This window comes from Coccinella septempunctata, chromosome 4 (assembly GCF_907165205.1).
Source record: "Coccinella septempunctata chromosome 4, icCocSept1.1, whole genome shotgun sequence".
Taxonomy (NCBI): Eukaryota; Metazoa; Arthropoda; class Insecta; order Coleoptera; family Coccinellidae; genus Coccinella; species Coccinella septempunctata.
The window spans coordinates 2,300,259-2,316,513 of record NC_058192.1 but is presented as its reverse complement, the minus strand read 5'-3'; the positions used below and the strand labels follow the sequence as shown (position 1 = coordinate 2,316,513).

Sequence of the window (16,255 nt, the reverse complement as noted above, 5' to 3'; positions counted from 1 at the left end):
AACCAAACGATCAATGTCCTCGACTTTTAAGGCAATTAAGAAGGCTGCTAATGTACCCGCCTATAAATGTAATCACACTGATTCAGAAATTCATAGACATATCCGTTTGAATGACGTGTGAAAAATATCAGAACCCAAATCGGGAAAAGCCATGGGAATATTGCATTGATCATCCGAACAGGTTTTGTTAAATAAACATCATATTTTCAATGATGGGAAAGAACGATCAAAAATTTTTTTACAAAAGAGTCGTAGATTAACTTTGCGCACAAAAGTTTATTCTAGCAGAATAGGTATTCGAAAATTCATTAACATGTATAGGAATTTATGAATATACATAATAATGGTTGGCCCATAAGACACTTATATATAGCTCCCTAAAGATGGCAGCTGAAAAGCATATACTTTTTTCTCGTAGAAGCCAGAAAAGTGTCTCAAAGGAAATTGAGCAAGCAAACATTCTATGAGCGCGTGAAGGCATTAAAAATAAATTGGTTTGCTTCAATTTTTGGCTAAGACTAACGGTTAAAAAAAATTCTTCAAAGGTACGTAGCGTGTGAGTCGTTTAGGCTGATGGAAATATCTTCACACTCAAATTTACCTAGGCGGATATCATTCTCACAGAAAAGAAAAAAATTAATTCCATCGAAATATGAACCATCTCAAAACCACAACTATTATGAACCTCTCCAACCAAATCCTTCACCATCACTCAAAGGTCAGTGGTCGTACTCTGTCTTCTTCATATACCAAGAAATTGGAAAATACCAACGGAAGGAAACAGGATCTATCAGAGATCGCTGGTTAGTTGAGGGACTCCTTGAGGATTTACCTACACGAACAAGTCATGTTAATAGACATATAAATAGATCGCTGGGTGTCCCGTCCATAAGTTGTTCAGACCTGGTGCTGGTCTGGTAATTTGCCCATAAACATGAGCAGAGCAACGTACATTGGTTTTTTCGCATATTATCTCCTCGTGGGATTCATAGATTCGTGTAAGTGATACCGGTTTTCTGTGGCGTTTCTTGAAGTGGAAAATAATTAATTGGACGATTGTCAGCGAATTAATGTGAATTTTCATGTATTTGTCTAGAGGATTGAGGTAAAAGGTTTCAATTTAATCAGTCTTTCCGAAAAGACGCGTGTCAATCATGTTTATAGCGGAAGAAAATGCGGAATTTTCGTCTAATATCTAGTAGACCAAAAGCAAGTATCGAGTCCTTCAATTTTGGTTTTTTATTTCCAATATTGAATTGACTAAAAGAGTAGGTAATGTTCAAAATACCATCGCAATAATAGGTACTTAATTTTCTTTTTCGAAATGATATACATGTAGATTTTCTTCATGAATTCCAGAAACAGTAAATATTTCCATTTCGATGAAATTCGGATGGATAATGATTTCTCAGAACAGTCAGAACTTGGTGGATAGTAATTCCTCAGAATAGAGAAAAAGGAAAGAAGTACATAATTTTTAAGATAATTCTCATCTCCTTAGGCGTGATAGTTTTTTGCCAAAATTCTTCTGAAATTCAATTTTAGTAGCTTTTTATTTCGTAAGTCTTAAACAAACGAGTTACAATCTAGAGTAGAATAAACAATTTTGATTAGAACCAAACAGAGACGAAGTAAATATAAAATAAAACTTCCACATCTCTGCAGGAGTGCTTGAAAATAATACAGGGTGACCAATTGATATCGAAATGGATCTTTGAAAAATACATAGTAAATATTTTTGAGGCACATCAGTACTTATTCTTCAGATGAACGTTTCATAATCATATTCTCAGAAAATCTCTGTCCCTTCCTTTCCATAAAGATCGAATATTGATGAAGATGCATCCGGGTTTAATGACGATACATAGTTTTTCTGATTTACCGATCTACCATCCGTGATCTTTTTGCAATTGTAAATTTATTTCATCCGATATTGAAATTACACAATACCTCGTTTTCGCACATATAGATATCAATTATGGGAATCAACAACCATAATTAGGTATACCATTCGTCCTGTAAAGAACAGATATTGAATTTTAATATTTAACGTACAGAATCATTAGTACCTATTGTCATAAGTGTTATTGTTATTTCGAGAAAATAAATATCTCAACATACTCTATGATTCGAATTGAAAATGTGTCCGGTTTTTATGAGTAAGCCTCCGAAAATAAAACTGATCACTTTTTTCAGAGTTCGGGAATTTTGTTTTTGATTATCTCATTTCGAGAAGGTATTTATTGGGGGTACAAGTTAGGTATCTAGTTAGGTTTTTGAAGATAATGGACTGATGCCTATAACCTCTTTGAAATCGTCGAGATCTACTGAATTAATGAGATATTTATAACAGTCAAAGACATTTGCGAATTTATATCATTTATATTATTCACTATATAGATATTGACTGATATTTTTTACTTTTTCACAGCTGAAGGATATGGCACAAAAGGCGGCCATCAGAGCTTTTCCCAGAGCTATAGTAAGTAGCTTTAAAACAATAGGTACCTTTTTGCTTCTCGACCTGAACAACTCGATAAAACATACACAGAAGCCTCCCTAAATGATTGTACATCTGCAGTAGATAAATTGGTTTTAGAAGAGTATACCTTAAACTTTTGTCCGTGTGATGCTAATGTTTTTCTTTCGTCTCTTTTTGCTTCTTTGTTTCTAATGACTCTCATTTCTTTCAGGTAGTTCATCGGCTGCGGCTCATTCATCATGTAAGCAATCCCCCTTTGCTTTTTTATTTCACCATAATTCACATAGGTACTTTGTGTAGCTTTCAGTAGTAGCGGTTCCTATTCTTTTGGCGACAAGAGTGTCCTCCCTATCGTTGGACCCATTCCGATAGCTCAAAGTTCAGCTGTAGCATCAGCATCAGCTGGAGCAGCCTCAGCTGTAGCTGGAGCTATAGCCGGTGCTGCTACGGGGAAGAATACTGCTGCTGGCTCTTCTGTAGTTTTTTCCGGAAAGGAAAATCATGGAGCCAATACTGGTGAGTGATAATTTCCTTTAATATATGTATGAAGAAAGAAGGTAAAAGAGACAGAACGTCTGTCAGGTCAGTAATGAAAAGGAAATGTTAAAACAATTAAAATGATACGATGTATAATTAATTCTGTGTATAAGAGATGTAGAGGAGTATAATTCAATGACTCTTTTCCTCTAAGAAGGTAATATGTGGTGACACTTGTGTTTAATTCATGCCAATTAGCCATAAAAAATTTATTGGTAGTTGTCACGTTGAGGAGATATTAGTATTTTTTCATTCAATAAATGCTGACATTACAATGTACTTAGCATTTCTAATTCTTGTGAGAAACGTGTTATTCCAGGAGATTAGAATTATAATCATGAACAATTCAAAGCTCATTTTCGAACCTGTTTTAGCGTAGGCGAGATCCAAAATTGGAATTCGATGTCTGTAGGTGCATCCTTAAAGCAAGTTGCAATTTCACTAAAATTCAGCTAAACAATTATTTTAGTGTATTCCAAGTTTTAGATTAGGATGAAATACACAGGCGTTTGTATGTTTTCTCACCCAGTCCAAGATAGGTTAACCTAGGAAACTTTCAGAAAACTTTTCTATAGGAGTTTTTCCTTTTAGAACCTTTTCTTCGAGAATATATAATTTGTATCTGCGAAAAGTATTAAATGTAATTTTTAATTGATATAAAATTCTAGAATATGGTCATTACAAAGTGGGAGGTAATGAAGGATCCAAAGCATCTACGTTAAGTCCATCTGCAGGTACAGTATCACCAAACAGATTAAGAAATTTCAATGTTCATCCAAAATATTAACGTGAGATGTTTCAGGATATGGTCAAACTCATGTTATTTCTTCAGGAGCATCTAGTGCCACTGCACAAACTTCCACTTCAGGTTAGATATTTCTTATGGAATTCATATTATTTCTCAAAATTCAAAATCTACAATAGTTTCGCTATGTTTAATTCTAACCAGCGGAATTCAACCTCCGTTGGCCTTATTGAAACTTGGGAAAGTAGAAATAAATGCAGAATAGCCTCCTCTAACATACAACATAGCGTCAGCCTTCTCTGACGAGCCGCCCATGCTATTTTTCTCAAATAAAACTCCAGAAGTTTTCGTGTATAGAAATTTTCAATGGTTTCTCTAAAATTTTATCGGTATCACGGTGATTTTCGGTAATATTCTATGAGTGGATTCCAAAACAGATTGCTTTCCAGTTGTTTTGAAATGAGTTTTTCAATATAAACTTTATTTTATACAGGGGGATCATTTACATCGCATACTACAGCTATTGTACCAGGCTCTTCCGACGAAGGAAGGGAATCGGATGATAAACAAGTTATCAGGGTACCTTGCTGTAAAACAATCTATCCAGGACCTGATGGAAGTATTTACGATTATAAGGATGCACCAATAAGTCAAACACCGGGAATTCCAGGTGAGATTCATGGGACATAAAAAAATATCTACTGAATCCATTTTGAAATTTGAGTCTAGTGTCGAATAAAAACTTAATTGTCTAATGGATAACAAACTTCACCCCTAATCTGATTTCTTCTCGTCCAAAATAAACTTATCTAAGAAGACAAGCCTTCAGTAGTTTTCTTTTCAGTTTTTAAACCGTGTCGATAGGTTTTTCAATATGTACATCATTTTCTAGGTCCCATCCCAGGATATGTTCCGATTCCACCTACAAAAATTCCATCGTCAGGTACTGTATAAAAAACCAGATAAATTTAGGTTTCAATCTGTAAAATTCTCGCTTAAAATCACTATAACGAGTAAAACGAGTAGTTTGTTGAATTTTCTCAATTTCAAAATACTTTCTTAGCGAAAATCCTTATTTCTTCTATCGAAAACATTATCACTTAGAACCTCTTTCAGGTTATGGTTCATCCGTTACAAATTCTGGAAGCCACGAAGGTTCAAATACAGGTAACAAAACTTTAATACATTTTTCAAAAATTCACGAATCCAACACTTTCTTATCTCAGGCTACGGACAAGTGTCCACTGGATCATCGAGTTATGGGGGTGTCAGCCAACAAACTCCTGGTTTAAACGGAACTCCATCTCGAAAACCTTGCTGCAAAGGCCCATTTCCAGGTCCCAATGGTAGCATCTACGACAGCAAACCAGCATCGGCCGTTGGAACTGCTGTGAAACCTGATGGTTCCCAAGTAACAAGCAAGCCTTCCCTTCCACTACATAGACCTCCAGTCAATTTCCCAGGACCATCTGGAAGTATTTACACTAGCAAACCAGCTAATTCTGTCGGAACACCAGGATCAGGATCGTATTCATCTGGTCCAACAGATTATAACAAGCCTTCTACAAGTTATAAACCATCCGGTGGAAGTTATCAATTGCCGAGTCCTGGTATATCAAGCTCCACCATAGCCAAGCCAGTTGGAGGGTATCCATCAACTGGTCCTTCGTCAGTTGTTGTCAGTAAACCTGCTGGTCAGATAACTGGTCAGTATGGACACCAAACTAACACGCAGACTTCTTCAAGTGGTGCCAATTCCTACCAAACGGAATATCAGGCATCCACAACATGTAACACGGGAAATTGCAATAAGCAACCTCCAAGAACGTACTTACAACCACCCCAAAACGAATTGAAACCTGTTAATGAACCTGCTCAAGAACAACCTTCATCTTCGACCCTTCCACAATCAGGATATAGTGGTGTTAAACCACAAATTCAAACCGTTTCAACATCTGTCAAACCAGGAACGTCTGGGTACCAAGTATCCAGTATAAATTCAGGTTACAATACTGGAAATTCAGGGTCTGGTTATCAACCTACCCCAAGTAGTGGCAATAATGTACCCATAGGTCCTGGTTCCAACCAATATCAACCTCAACAGACGACTGTAACAGGAACTGGTGTTCAAAAGGGTGTTTATCAGGGTGGGTTCTCGGCAAGCAGTGCAACAGCAGGAGTTTCATCTTCATCTTCAGGATATTCTGCTGTAGGAGGAATCCATAAGACGTACGATCATGGGTCGGTTCAGAAACCATCTGTAACAATCATCGATGACACGCAGAGAAATGAAAATGATGATAAAATTTCATACGTAAGTGGACCAGGTTCTCCTAGCTATACTACTGGAAATGCTGCAAACTATTACCCTTCAGTGACTGAAAATACGATTAAAGGAAGTGGTTTAATCGAAGGTCCAAGGGGATCTCCTCTGATTCCTCACAGTTACCCAAAACATGAGACCAAGACTTCTGGGTATGACGAACCTGAACGCGATTCCGCTATAGTTTTCGTTGATGGACATGGTGGATCTGGCGGCTACTCCACCGGTAGAGGTTATGCAAGTTCTGGTACTTCATTTTCAGGTTCCAGTGTTGGAGGTTCGAATATATTATATTCTGGGTCGAAAGATAGTTCTAAGAAACCTTCTGGAACATATGTTAGTACTATCCATGTTGACTTTAACAAGCCAAGTGGATCTAGCCAAGGAACTTTTGTAGGAGGATCAGGAACGAGTGGTCAAGGGGTTATCTTGGTTGGAACATCTTCAAGCGACGATTCTAAGCCGATTGGTGGTAACTCAGGATCCTATGGCTATATTGGCAGCTCACTTGGCCATAAAGGTGTCAAGCAAAGTGGACATGTACAAGAAACTTACGTAGGAGGATCAGGAACAAGTGGTCAAGGGGTTATTCTGGTGGGAACATCTTCAAGCGACAATTCTAAACCGATTGGTGGTAACTCAGGATCCTATGGCTATATTGGCAGCTCAGTTGGCAATAAAGATGCCAAGCCAAGTGGACATGTACAAGGAACTTACGTATCAGGATCCACTGGTCAAGGGGTTATCTCGGTTGGGCACAATTCTCAACTGACTGGTGGTAACGCAGGATCCTATGGGTATATTGGTAACTCAGTTAGCCACGGAGGAAGCCTTAAGAAGCCAAGTGGATATGGCCAAGGAACTTTCGTAGGAGGGACAGGAACCACTGGTCAAGGTGTCATTTCCATTGGAACTTCTTCAATTGGAAACTCAGGATCTTATGGTTATTCTGCTGGCTCTGTTGGTCATGCAGGTATCCCTTGTACCAGTAACGGATGTGGAACGTCATACAGACAGTACTCAAACGCAGTTCCATCGTCTGGAACCAAAAATGTGGCTGTCCATATCACTTCGGTTCCCAGTGGATCTTATGGAAAAACAGGGGGAAGTTATGGAGGTGGATTGATCTCAACATCGGCCAAAGGTGGTTCTGCTTCTGGTTCTTATGGGGCTGCATCGGCTAGTTCAGGAAGTGGTGCTAATGGTGGTGGTTTTCTGTCATCAATATTCCTAGATGATGGAACAGCAACGAATGCTGGTTCTCACAGCAAAGCTGGTGGTTACTCACACTCTAGTTCTTTCGCCAAAGCTAGTTCTTTCGCTAGTAGTTCCAGTAAGTGATTTTTTCCGTTTATTATTTATTTTCCATCTTGCATATCATGAATAAACGTAAAATCTAGACACCCTCTAAGTTTGAAGGTGTTGAACTCCTGTCTAAGTTCTTATAACGAACAATAAACTTTTGCTGGAATCTATACTGAATAATTCCATTTTTTATTGCAGGTTTTTCTTCCGCTAGTTCAGGGTCATACAGTTCAGGTCATTATTAGTCGATAAATGGTGTGATACTTCGCAGAATGAGTTTGTGAATTGATATTATATTTGTTATTTATTGAAAGCTTGTAATACGACGAATAAAGTTTTTTATTTTTCGAAAAGTTTCTATTTGACCTAATCCCGTTCATAGCCTTCCAAATATTTACATCTTTTCGGTGAAATTTTACATAGAAAACGAAAGACAGTAAATTGTTTGAAGACTAATGATTCTCTTTAATTTCTAACATTCAGCAACTTATTGTTTTTTTATAACCACTAACTTTCACCGTTTTATGAATTTTTCAATATCTTTGTATTTCTACGAATACAATGGCATAATAAATATAACTCAGTATGAGGATAGAATGAGAGAGTCTTTGATGCATTTCCTTATTTCTTCTCCCGTTCTCATGTATCTACCTCCATCGTTTATATTTATACCCTTTCAGCAAGATTGGCAAATTTGTCCATTTGTAGTGTTATACTCAATATGAACATGAAGGTAAGTTCCGTTTGTTAGAGGAAAAACATAATTTCCTATTAATTCGACCAGGAAAAAGATTGAAAATTGACATATTAGCTTATGAACGATTTTTTAGTTATTGTGGTTTGATGATGTTGAAGATCGACACGCAATGGACTTTTATTCCTTATTATATCCTGATCAAATTCCAAACTAGAGCAATTATTGCTAATTTTCATTTTCAAGGTTTCTTCGTGTCTATTGCAATGACTGTATATTTTCGATAAATTTCACTTTTTCTGCTCCTTGCACGTACGGAAACTGAACTAGCAGGATTTCTATTTTTTGAACTTACCAGAGTCCTGTGTTGATCCATCGGTTCTGAATATATTTGCCATACCTAAAAGACGACAGCTCTACCATTGACAGGGGATCAGATATAATATTTTTCTCTCTCTCTCTCTCTCTCTCTCAAGTTATCGGTACTATTGAAAAGATGGACTGGCCAGCTAGCTCTCCAGACATTAATTGCATCGAGCATTTGCAGAGGGATGTGTAGACCACTGTCCTTCCTAGAACAACCGATTAACAATATGAAGCATCTTCATTCTTCTCTGAAAAAAAACGAGAATATCAACACAATTTCGAAGCAGTATTTGCAATATTGGACCAAACAATGTACGAAGACAAGATTTACTTCATGTTGTGAAATATTTCTTCCTGTTAAAACTAGTTTTGATTCAGGAATGCATCAAGGATCACCCTAAACTTTCTCACACACGTGAATGAGGTTCATGATGTGTGATTTTTGTTATTTGTGTTATTTTAGTCAGATTTCAACAGGAAATAGGGTTTTCAATGTTTTATCCAAAAAATCTCAACCCTCGATCGAATGAAGTCACTGAATTTATTCATTCATTATCGAAATATAATCTTCTGTTTTACCTATAATACTAGTGAATAATATTTTTGTATTTTGAGATTCCTTCAGTCAGTGTTATTGCAGAAGGCCATCTTGTTGGGCCATCCTGTACCACCATGGTCTTCCACATATTCCATTTACTTCCCATAGGGATTCGTTTTAAAATCAGTGAGCAACCTTGTATTTTAAACGTTCGAATCAATTGGTTCTATAATTCGATCCCAACAATATTTTCATTCTAACTCCTGATGTGTAACGCGAAACAGATACAGTACAGTTCTGGTGCTATTTCATCATTCTTTTGCATTTCACAATATTCAACAAGAATCTGTTCCAGGTGTTTGTGTTATTCTTAATCTTGTTGGCTGGTCTAGTCTGCTCTATACAAGGTGAGTAATTTCTTCTCTTGAGTGGCATTTATGCATCGGCGTTAGAAATATCTTTGTTTCATATAATTCGTATGCCCATAATCGTCTTGCTTTGTTTGGAATTGAATGAACTCTGCGAGCAGTTTGAGAGAATGGAAAATGAATCCGTTTAATTGTGTCAAGTTCATAGACCGGTCTTCAGCTCTGAAATTATACCGAATAAATTGCGAAATGTTTACTTTTGATTGAATGGTTCGCTGAAGATAGTGTATTATTCTAGAATCTAATCATTTTGATTCAGTAATTCATAAATTTGATTTTCAAGGTATGGTCTACGGACTGTTTAGATTTCATGATTTTTTTCGCGAAGGTCCAAAATTTCCGGTTTTCCATCGACCATAACTTGAAAAATAAATTTTTTAAAAAATATCTGTTTGCATATTCGTGTTCTACGCCCTCGTATTAGTGAACAGTAAAAATTTGGTTCTGATCGGAGACAAAAAATATTTTTCAAAAAATCGGAATTTTTCCATACATATGCATGGAAAATTTGAAAAATTTTCGATCTCTCCGATATTCACCAAAATTGACGTGTGCACTAAATCGAGGGCGTAGATAACGAATATGCAAACAGAATTTTGCTGAAAGAATTAGTTTCCAAGTTATGGCCTATGGAAAATCGGAAATTTTGGACCTTCGCGGAAAAAATCATAATATCTAAACTTTCCTCGGTAGATAAGTGAAAAATGGTTTTTTATATTTGCAAAGAACCAATCTATCTCCAAAAAAATCAGCTCATGTCCATTGCCTCTTTTTTAGCTGCTACAGCTCTTCAAAGTTGACCAATTTTTTCGGAATTTTCCACTAAAAGTGATATTTTTCCTAAAGTACTGATTCTAGGAAAAATCTAATTACATATTCGTAATCTACGACCTCGAATTAGTCAAAAAAAAATGACCAGGGTTGATATCGTTCGAAAAATAAAAATTTTTGATTTACAAGTCTGCTACCCGCGCTCGCTTATAGTGTTTACCCGCGCTTCACCAAAGTCCGAAAAAAATTATTCATTTAGCTATATCGACCCGGGCCATTTTACTGACTAATTCGCGATCGTAGATCACGAATATGCAATTAGATTTTTTGTAGGATCAATATTTCGGGAAATAAATCACTTCAAGTGGAAAATCTTGAAAAAATTGGTCAACTTTGAGAAGCTGTAGCAGCTAAAATAGAGGCAATGGACATGAGCTGATTTTTTTTGAAGATAGATTGGTTCTTTGCGAATAGAAAAAACCATTTTACATCTATCTACCGCGACAATTTTAGATATTATGATTTTTTGCGCAAAGTCCAAAATTTCCGATTTTCCATCGACCATAACTTGAAAAATACATTCTTTTAAAAATATCTGTTTGCATATTCGTGTTCTACGCCCTCGAATTAGTGGACAGTATAAATTTGGTTCTGATCGGAGACAAAAAATATTTTTCGAAAAATTGGAATTTTTCCATACATATGTATGGAAAATTTGTCAAAAAATTCATCGTCTCCGATTTCCACCAAAATCGAACTATTCACTAAATCGAGGTCGTAGATTACGAATATGCAAACAGAATTCTGCTGAAAGGATTAGTTTTAAAGTTATAGTCTATGGAAAATCGGAAATTTTGGACCTTCGCGAAAAAAATCATAAAATCTAAAATGTTCGCGGTAGATGAATGGAAATGAATCACATATTCGTAATCTACGACCACGAATTAGTCGAAAAAATGACCCAGGTTGATATCGTATGAAAAATAAAAAAAAATTTATTTAGAAGAATTTGGTCTGCTACCCGCGCTCGCTTATCGTGTTTACCCGCGCTCCACCAACGAAATGATTCCAAGTCCGAAAAAAAATTATTCATTTAGCTATACCCAACATATAGTTCAATCTTTTATTTTTATTTTTTCATCAAAAATGCACTCTAATTTTCTAGCTCAACCAGCACGCAAAGGAAATTGGACCAGATTTTGGAATAACTTATTGCCAAATGCCAAAATGTGGAGACGCTTTTGGGCTAGCCTTGGATTTTGAAGGTTTGTTTAAATTCTATTTTATGAAGTACCTATTCGTTGAATCCAATTTTCAGTATCATTGTGCAATAAAAATCTGATCAATTATATCTTTTCAACACCCGATTTTCAAAAAACTGATGATTCTCTGTCTGTTTCAGATCCTTCCAAATCTTACGTCCTTTTACTATATGATGGTGAAATGGATAAAATATAAAAGAGTCAATAGAATTTTCGAGGAAATTCGAACCCATTTCTAGTGGAAAATGGAGCTTTGGATAATGGTCTTACTATGTTATATCTTCGTTGAAATTTCATATGAATTCAGATGTGATTTTATATTTTTATATATCTTCCTTATCTACAATAATTATAGGTTTAGCTTGAGGAGCATGTCCAAATATATTTTATAAGATTTTCCCTTTTATGTTAATAAAGAACAATACAAGGAAATGGGTACCCATGTTAATCATTGTTGCCTACATCAAGACCTTATTTTTTCGAGACCGATTCAAGATTCAATCAATGCCTCAAAATATTTCAATCAATTCTTGATTTTTATTCTTGATCTTAATTATCAGAAGTTTACGATAATACGCAACAAAATGGTGAATGAACTCGTCAGATCCCTAGTTGATAATTGAATCTTTTCTTCTTTTCAGATTCATACTGTAGAATTTGAGAGAAATATTTTTTTTGATATTTACTTCTAGAAGAGGCTGCTATTTCAGTATCTGTATCACATTTATGGTTGTATTCTGCTTTTCATCTGTAAGTTACAAATCTGTAGCGTGCGATAGATCTGACAGTGTCCGATTGACAGATTCGTAAATAATGCAATTCTAGATGTGTTCCTGTAACTATCTTCTTCACAGTGTTACTTTTGAACTACTTATCGTAAATAGTAATGGATTCCTGTAAGCTAGAGATCACTAAAAACGTCCATGAGCTTATGAAAAGTTACAGATTGGTTACAGATGAAAGCAGAATACCACCATTAATCTACCATGATTTTTTTGGGAGATACGCGTGTGGAAAGTTGACCTTTGCAAAATTCCGAAAAAGATCAAGAATCAATGTGACTCCTAACGGTGTTCTTCTTCAGAATAGGGCCAAATTTAATGAAATTTTGTGAGGAAAAGCTATCTCTCAGAATCGGTGAAACTAAGCAAGCAGTTGGGTATAGAAGAAATGATTCAAAGAAAACCCCTTTTTGATTTTCAATCGTATTTATTTTTTTTTCATCGAAGATATTTACAAGTTCAAGATGTACATACTTTGGACAAATAAATAATTTTTTATGGTATCAGAATAGAAAGAAATCGGAAATCCGCCTTGGTCGATCACTATCCAGAATAAGCCTCACCACCAACCGCTTCCTCCAGAGCTCCAGCCTCCTGATCCTCCAGATTTCCATCCACCACCTCCACCGGAGTTCCAACCACTGCCTCCAGAGCTCCATCCACGGCCTCCACCACCTCCTGAAAGAAAAATCAAAGATGGTTCATTGCTTTACAGATGAGCTTCATTAAAAACCCCCATTTAAGTGAATAACGAGTACAGTATTGAGGGTTATGAATCCTACAAGGGTTTCTTACCGGATTTCCATCCACCTCCGTATCCACCGCCCCCATAACCGCCGCCTCCATATCCACCACCTCCAGATGATATCACCTTGATGATTTTCACACCACCTCCAGAACCCCCGCCGTATCCACCTCCATAGCCTCCACCGTAACCACCCCCACTACTCCAGCCGGATGGTGACCAACCACCACCCCCTCCGCTTTTCCATCCACCGCCACCCCCACCGCTTCTCCAACCCCCTCCGCCGCCTCCACTGCTCCAACCACTGCTTATGTAGCCAGCTGTAAAATCGAAGAATCATGAAAATCAAGTCTCGGTGCTCCCCTGAAAGTTTAGATACAAAATTTGGCAGCTGCTGTCAGTACTAACCTTCTGAATAGCAGGCCACAGCAACTACTGCAACAAGAACTACGAAGACCTGGAAAAGAAGAATATGGTTTCATTCGTAAATTATGATCTTGAGTCCAATATTTTCGAATCGAATTCGAAAACCTAATTGAGTTTTGACATTATTCAGGCGTTTTTATCGTGTTTCGTTTATTATATTTATGGTTTCATCCATGTGTTCTGTGATGGAACCATAGTCTAATAATAAATGAATCCATGTCTATGGATGAAACCATAAATATATTGCACGAAAAACGAAAAAAACGCCTGAATAATGTCAAAACTACATACAATATAAATTTTCTTTTATATCACTTGGACTTGAGAGCCGGGGACATTCCAAGGATTGTAAAATGATGAAAGCAACGTTTCCATTGAAAGGGCTTTTTCTATTATTCACAAGGTTGGCAAACGTTCCTGAACTCGAACATTGATATTTGAATAAACCATAGAAATCAATTTCGACAAGCCGCGTTTATCTACTAGACAAGTAAAGGATTCCGCAATTTGAAGTTAACATTCTCCGTTCACGATGTATACCTTATAATAATTGGCTGACCCCAACTATCGATTGGTTGTCGGCGATCCACTAAGACAAACCCGATTGTCTTTCACCCAACTGAAATGACCGGATGAAATGTTAACCAGTTACATTTCTATGGCGAAATTGGAAGTCGGCATCAGGCCTAACTGAAGGCGGAATGCATTTTTAACAATTCGCATCACCGTTTTACTCTGACATCGATTTTTACGAAAATGAAGACAACTCTGTTGCATCACAGAGATGTTTTTACCTAATCGGTTTTTTTTCTGTGTCGAAACGGACCATAAAAATGACCGCATGGAGTGAAAACGTGCAGATTATACGGGATATATCTGCATTCTGCAAATTGGTTACCATGTATTGTATTATTTGAATAATTTGTTTCTTCTGAAGTAATAAATATGAAGCGATAATGTGAGATACCTAATGAACTGATGAATTTGGAACGCTATTTTATATCAATACTGAAACAGCTCTTTGTTTCATTCAGTCAAGAAGTATAGTGTGTTCTGAAATGAATGATTTTGATGAACACAGAAAATTTTACAGCCAAAGAGAAAAAGAATATAGAGTTCTTGCCTTAAAAAAAAGTTAGAAATACATAAACAGCTCGATATATTACATTTTTAAACGATATATTGTTCTTTTATATTCTTCATTAGACCTGTATTATCAGTCTATTATTTGTGTTTCACAGCCTATACGACCAACACTACGTACCTGTTGATACATGATTTTTCTTCTCAAAAACCGTTACATTATACAGAATTACAAGAGACCTTCGTTTCAAAAGGAATCAAGTTATCAAAAATGAATTTCTCGAAGATAAAATATGAATAAGGAAGAAGGTCATAGAGAAAAAAATTTAAGGTTGGCTCATGGAATGTCTGTAAGTATTCTGCCTTCTAGGAAAAATTTTGCTTTTAGGTACCATCTTGAGGCAGCTATATCTAAGAAGAATCTACTCAAAAAAAGATTATAATATGAAAGACCTACAGTATATTGTGACAAGGAACGAAGCTTAAGCTCTAAAACGTCGTTTAAGCATAGAAACGGTGCATATGGCCATAGATATCTTGGAGGAGATTTTTTTTTAATTTAATTTAATTTCCTCTATGTGGAAATGCTTGAATAAATCAATGAAAAAATATATTTACCTTCATTTCGGATGAAACTCACTGAAGATCACTGATTTGTACCCTAAGAACAATTTCAATATATAGCAAAATCTGTCCAAACTCCCACTCCACCTCCTTCAGCTACATTTTCCCCATCTTTATGTTGCGGAATATAATTAATAATTATGTTGGACGTACAGTCGGTCAGGATATATTTCATCTCTTCGAGACAATTTAAAGGACGTATTGTGTAAAAAATTTACATCGAATAAACGGATTATCCCATAGAGAACATTCGGTGAGACGATTGAATTTTATCGGGTTGTTCTGGTGCAACTTCTAATGGGACGCATCGCCAATTAGGACATTGAAATTGGTTGCAAATTTTTGTATCTGGTTTTCAGATCTGCCGGTTTAATTGAGTGTTTCGCAGTCAGGGAAGCTCATTGTCGTTTGTTATTATAGAATCACCTTTCCTCATTCTAATCTGGTCTAGAGATTTGATTCTTTGTTATTGTATACTGTCATCAGTTTGAGTTACCAAGAGACAGATAGCTAGAATTTGTTTTCTACTCGGAATTATTTGAAGTTTCTTCATTGGTGAGTTTGAGAGAGGACAGAAAGATAATCGATGTTAGAACACGAATCTATGTTCCAAGGAATCGAATTATTTCTTTGGAAAACAACATAGATAATTGTGAGCATAGAAATATAAAGTACGTAAGTGACATAAGTTATTGATTAAGGTTGAGGTTTTCAAAACCATATACAGAGTGTAAATGAAAACTCAGGAAAAATTTTTAATTTTTCTTATAAACTAGACAACTGACAGAAATATAATTGAGCAGACGTTCTAGAGGAGCGTTTGTTTTCACCTTCGTGTATTCTCTGGTTTGATGTTTTTTTTACCTTCATTATACCATAAAATATCATCGATTCTTAAAATTTCGTGACTAGACCGAAAATTCATATTTTTTCTTGTTTGGTAAACAGACCATAGCCAAGAGTTCGAAATTTTTGAAGAAATTGTCCAAATTTATTCATCGAAGACTAGTGTGAGGAAATATCTGGTGAGGATCTTAATTTTTTCATCATTCAGATTTTTTTCCGAAATGTATCTAAGTAAAAATTAAACAGTTTATCATTTCGAGTAGGTATTGTGTTAATCCACATTTGATCAATCATTTTG

General features: G+C 36.0%; 2 protein-coding genes and 1 long non-coding RNA gene across 4 annotated transcripts; 2 read left to right on the top strand and 1 right to left on the bottom strand.

The window, feature by feature from the left end:
- The first annotated feature begins 863 nt into the window (after nucleotides 1–863).
- LOC123311438 (uncharacterized transmembrane protein DDB_G0289901) lies at nucleotides 864–7,745 on the top strand. 2 transcript variants are annotated; one of them, XM_044895389.1, is made up of 11 exons: nucleotides 864–998; nucleotides 2,432–2,482; nucleotides 2,694–2,723; nucleotides 2,783–2,998; nucleotides 3,688–3,753; nucleotides 3,822–3,887; nucleotides 4,258–4,434; nucleotides 4,657–4,707; nucleotides 4,881–4,931; nucleotides 4,991–7,420; nucleotides 7,591–7,745. In XM_044895389.1, exons 1-11 carry the CDS (start codon nucleotides 935–937, stop codon nucleotides 7,635–7,637), a joined length of 3,249 nt encoding a protein of 1,082 aa, XP_044751324.1. In that variant the 5' UTR covers nucleotides 864–934; the 3' UTR covers nucleotides 7,638–7,745. The 2 variants fall into 2 exon arrangements, with proteins under 2 accessions (XP_044751324.1, XP_044751326.1); XM_044895391.1 differs by lacking the exon at nucleotides 4,657–4,707.
- Nucleotides 7,746–9,184: 1,439 nt separating this feature from the next.
- On the top strand, nucleotides 9,185–11,883 carry LOC123311876. Its single transcript, XR_006537539.1, has 3 exons — nucleotides 9,185–9,397; nucleotides 11,355–11,454; nucleotides 11,592–11,883. It is a non-coding gene; the product is annotated as an uncharacterized LOC123311876 (long non-coding RNA).
- Nucleotides 11,884–12,648: 765 nt separating this feature from the next.
- On the bottom strand, nucleotides 12,649–15,655 carry LOC123312114 (loricrin-like). Its single transcript, XM_044896343.1, has 4 exons — nucleotides 15,106–15,655; nucleotides 13,387–13,435; nucleotides 13,029–13,298; nucleotides 12,649–12,911 (listed from the first exon to the last, which is right to left on the bottom strand). Exons 1-4 carry the CDS (start codon nucleotides 15,109–15,111, stop codon nucleotides 12,793–12,795), a joined length of 444 nt encoding a protein of 147 aa, XP_044752278.1. The 5' UTR covers nucleotides 15,112–15,655; the 3' UTR covers nucleotides 12,649–12,792.
- Nucleotides 15,656–16,255: the final 600 nt, after the last annotated feature.

Coding starts and splice junctions, on each gene's coding strand:
- LOC123311438 (XM_044895389.1), top strand. CDS start 935: ATGAGCAGAGCAACGTACATTGGTTTTTTCGCATATTATCTCCTCGTG. Junction 4,435..4,656: donor TCAAACACCGGGAATTCCAG/GTGAGATTCATG, acceptor ATCATTTTCTAG/GTCCCATCCCAGGATATGTT. Junction 4,708..4,880: donor TACAAAAATTCCATCGTCAG/GTACTGTATAAA, acceptor AACCTCTTTCAG/GTTATGGTTCATCCGTTACA.
- LOC123312114 (XM_044896343.1), bottom strand. Junction 13,299..13,386: donor TGTGGCCTGCTATTCAGAAG/GTTAGTACTGAC, acceptor TCGATTTTACAG/CTGGCTACATAAGCAGTGGT. Junction 12,912..13,028: donor CGGAGGTGGATGGAAATCCG/GTAAGAAACCCT, acceptor TTTTTCTTTCAG/GAGGTGGTGGAGGCCGTGGA.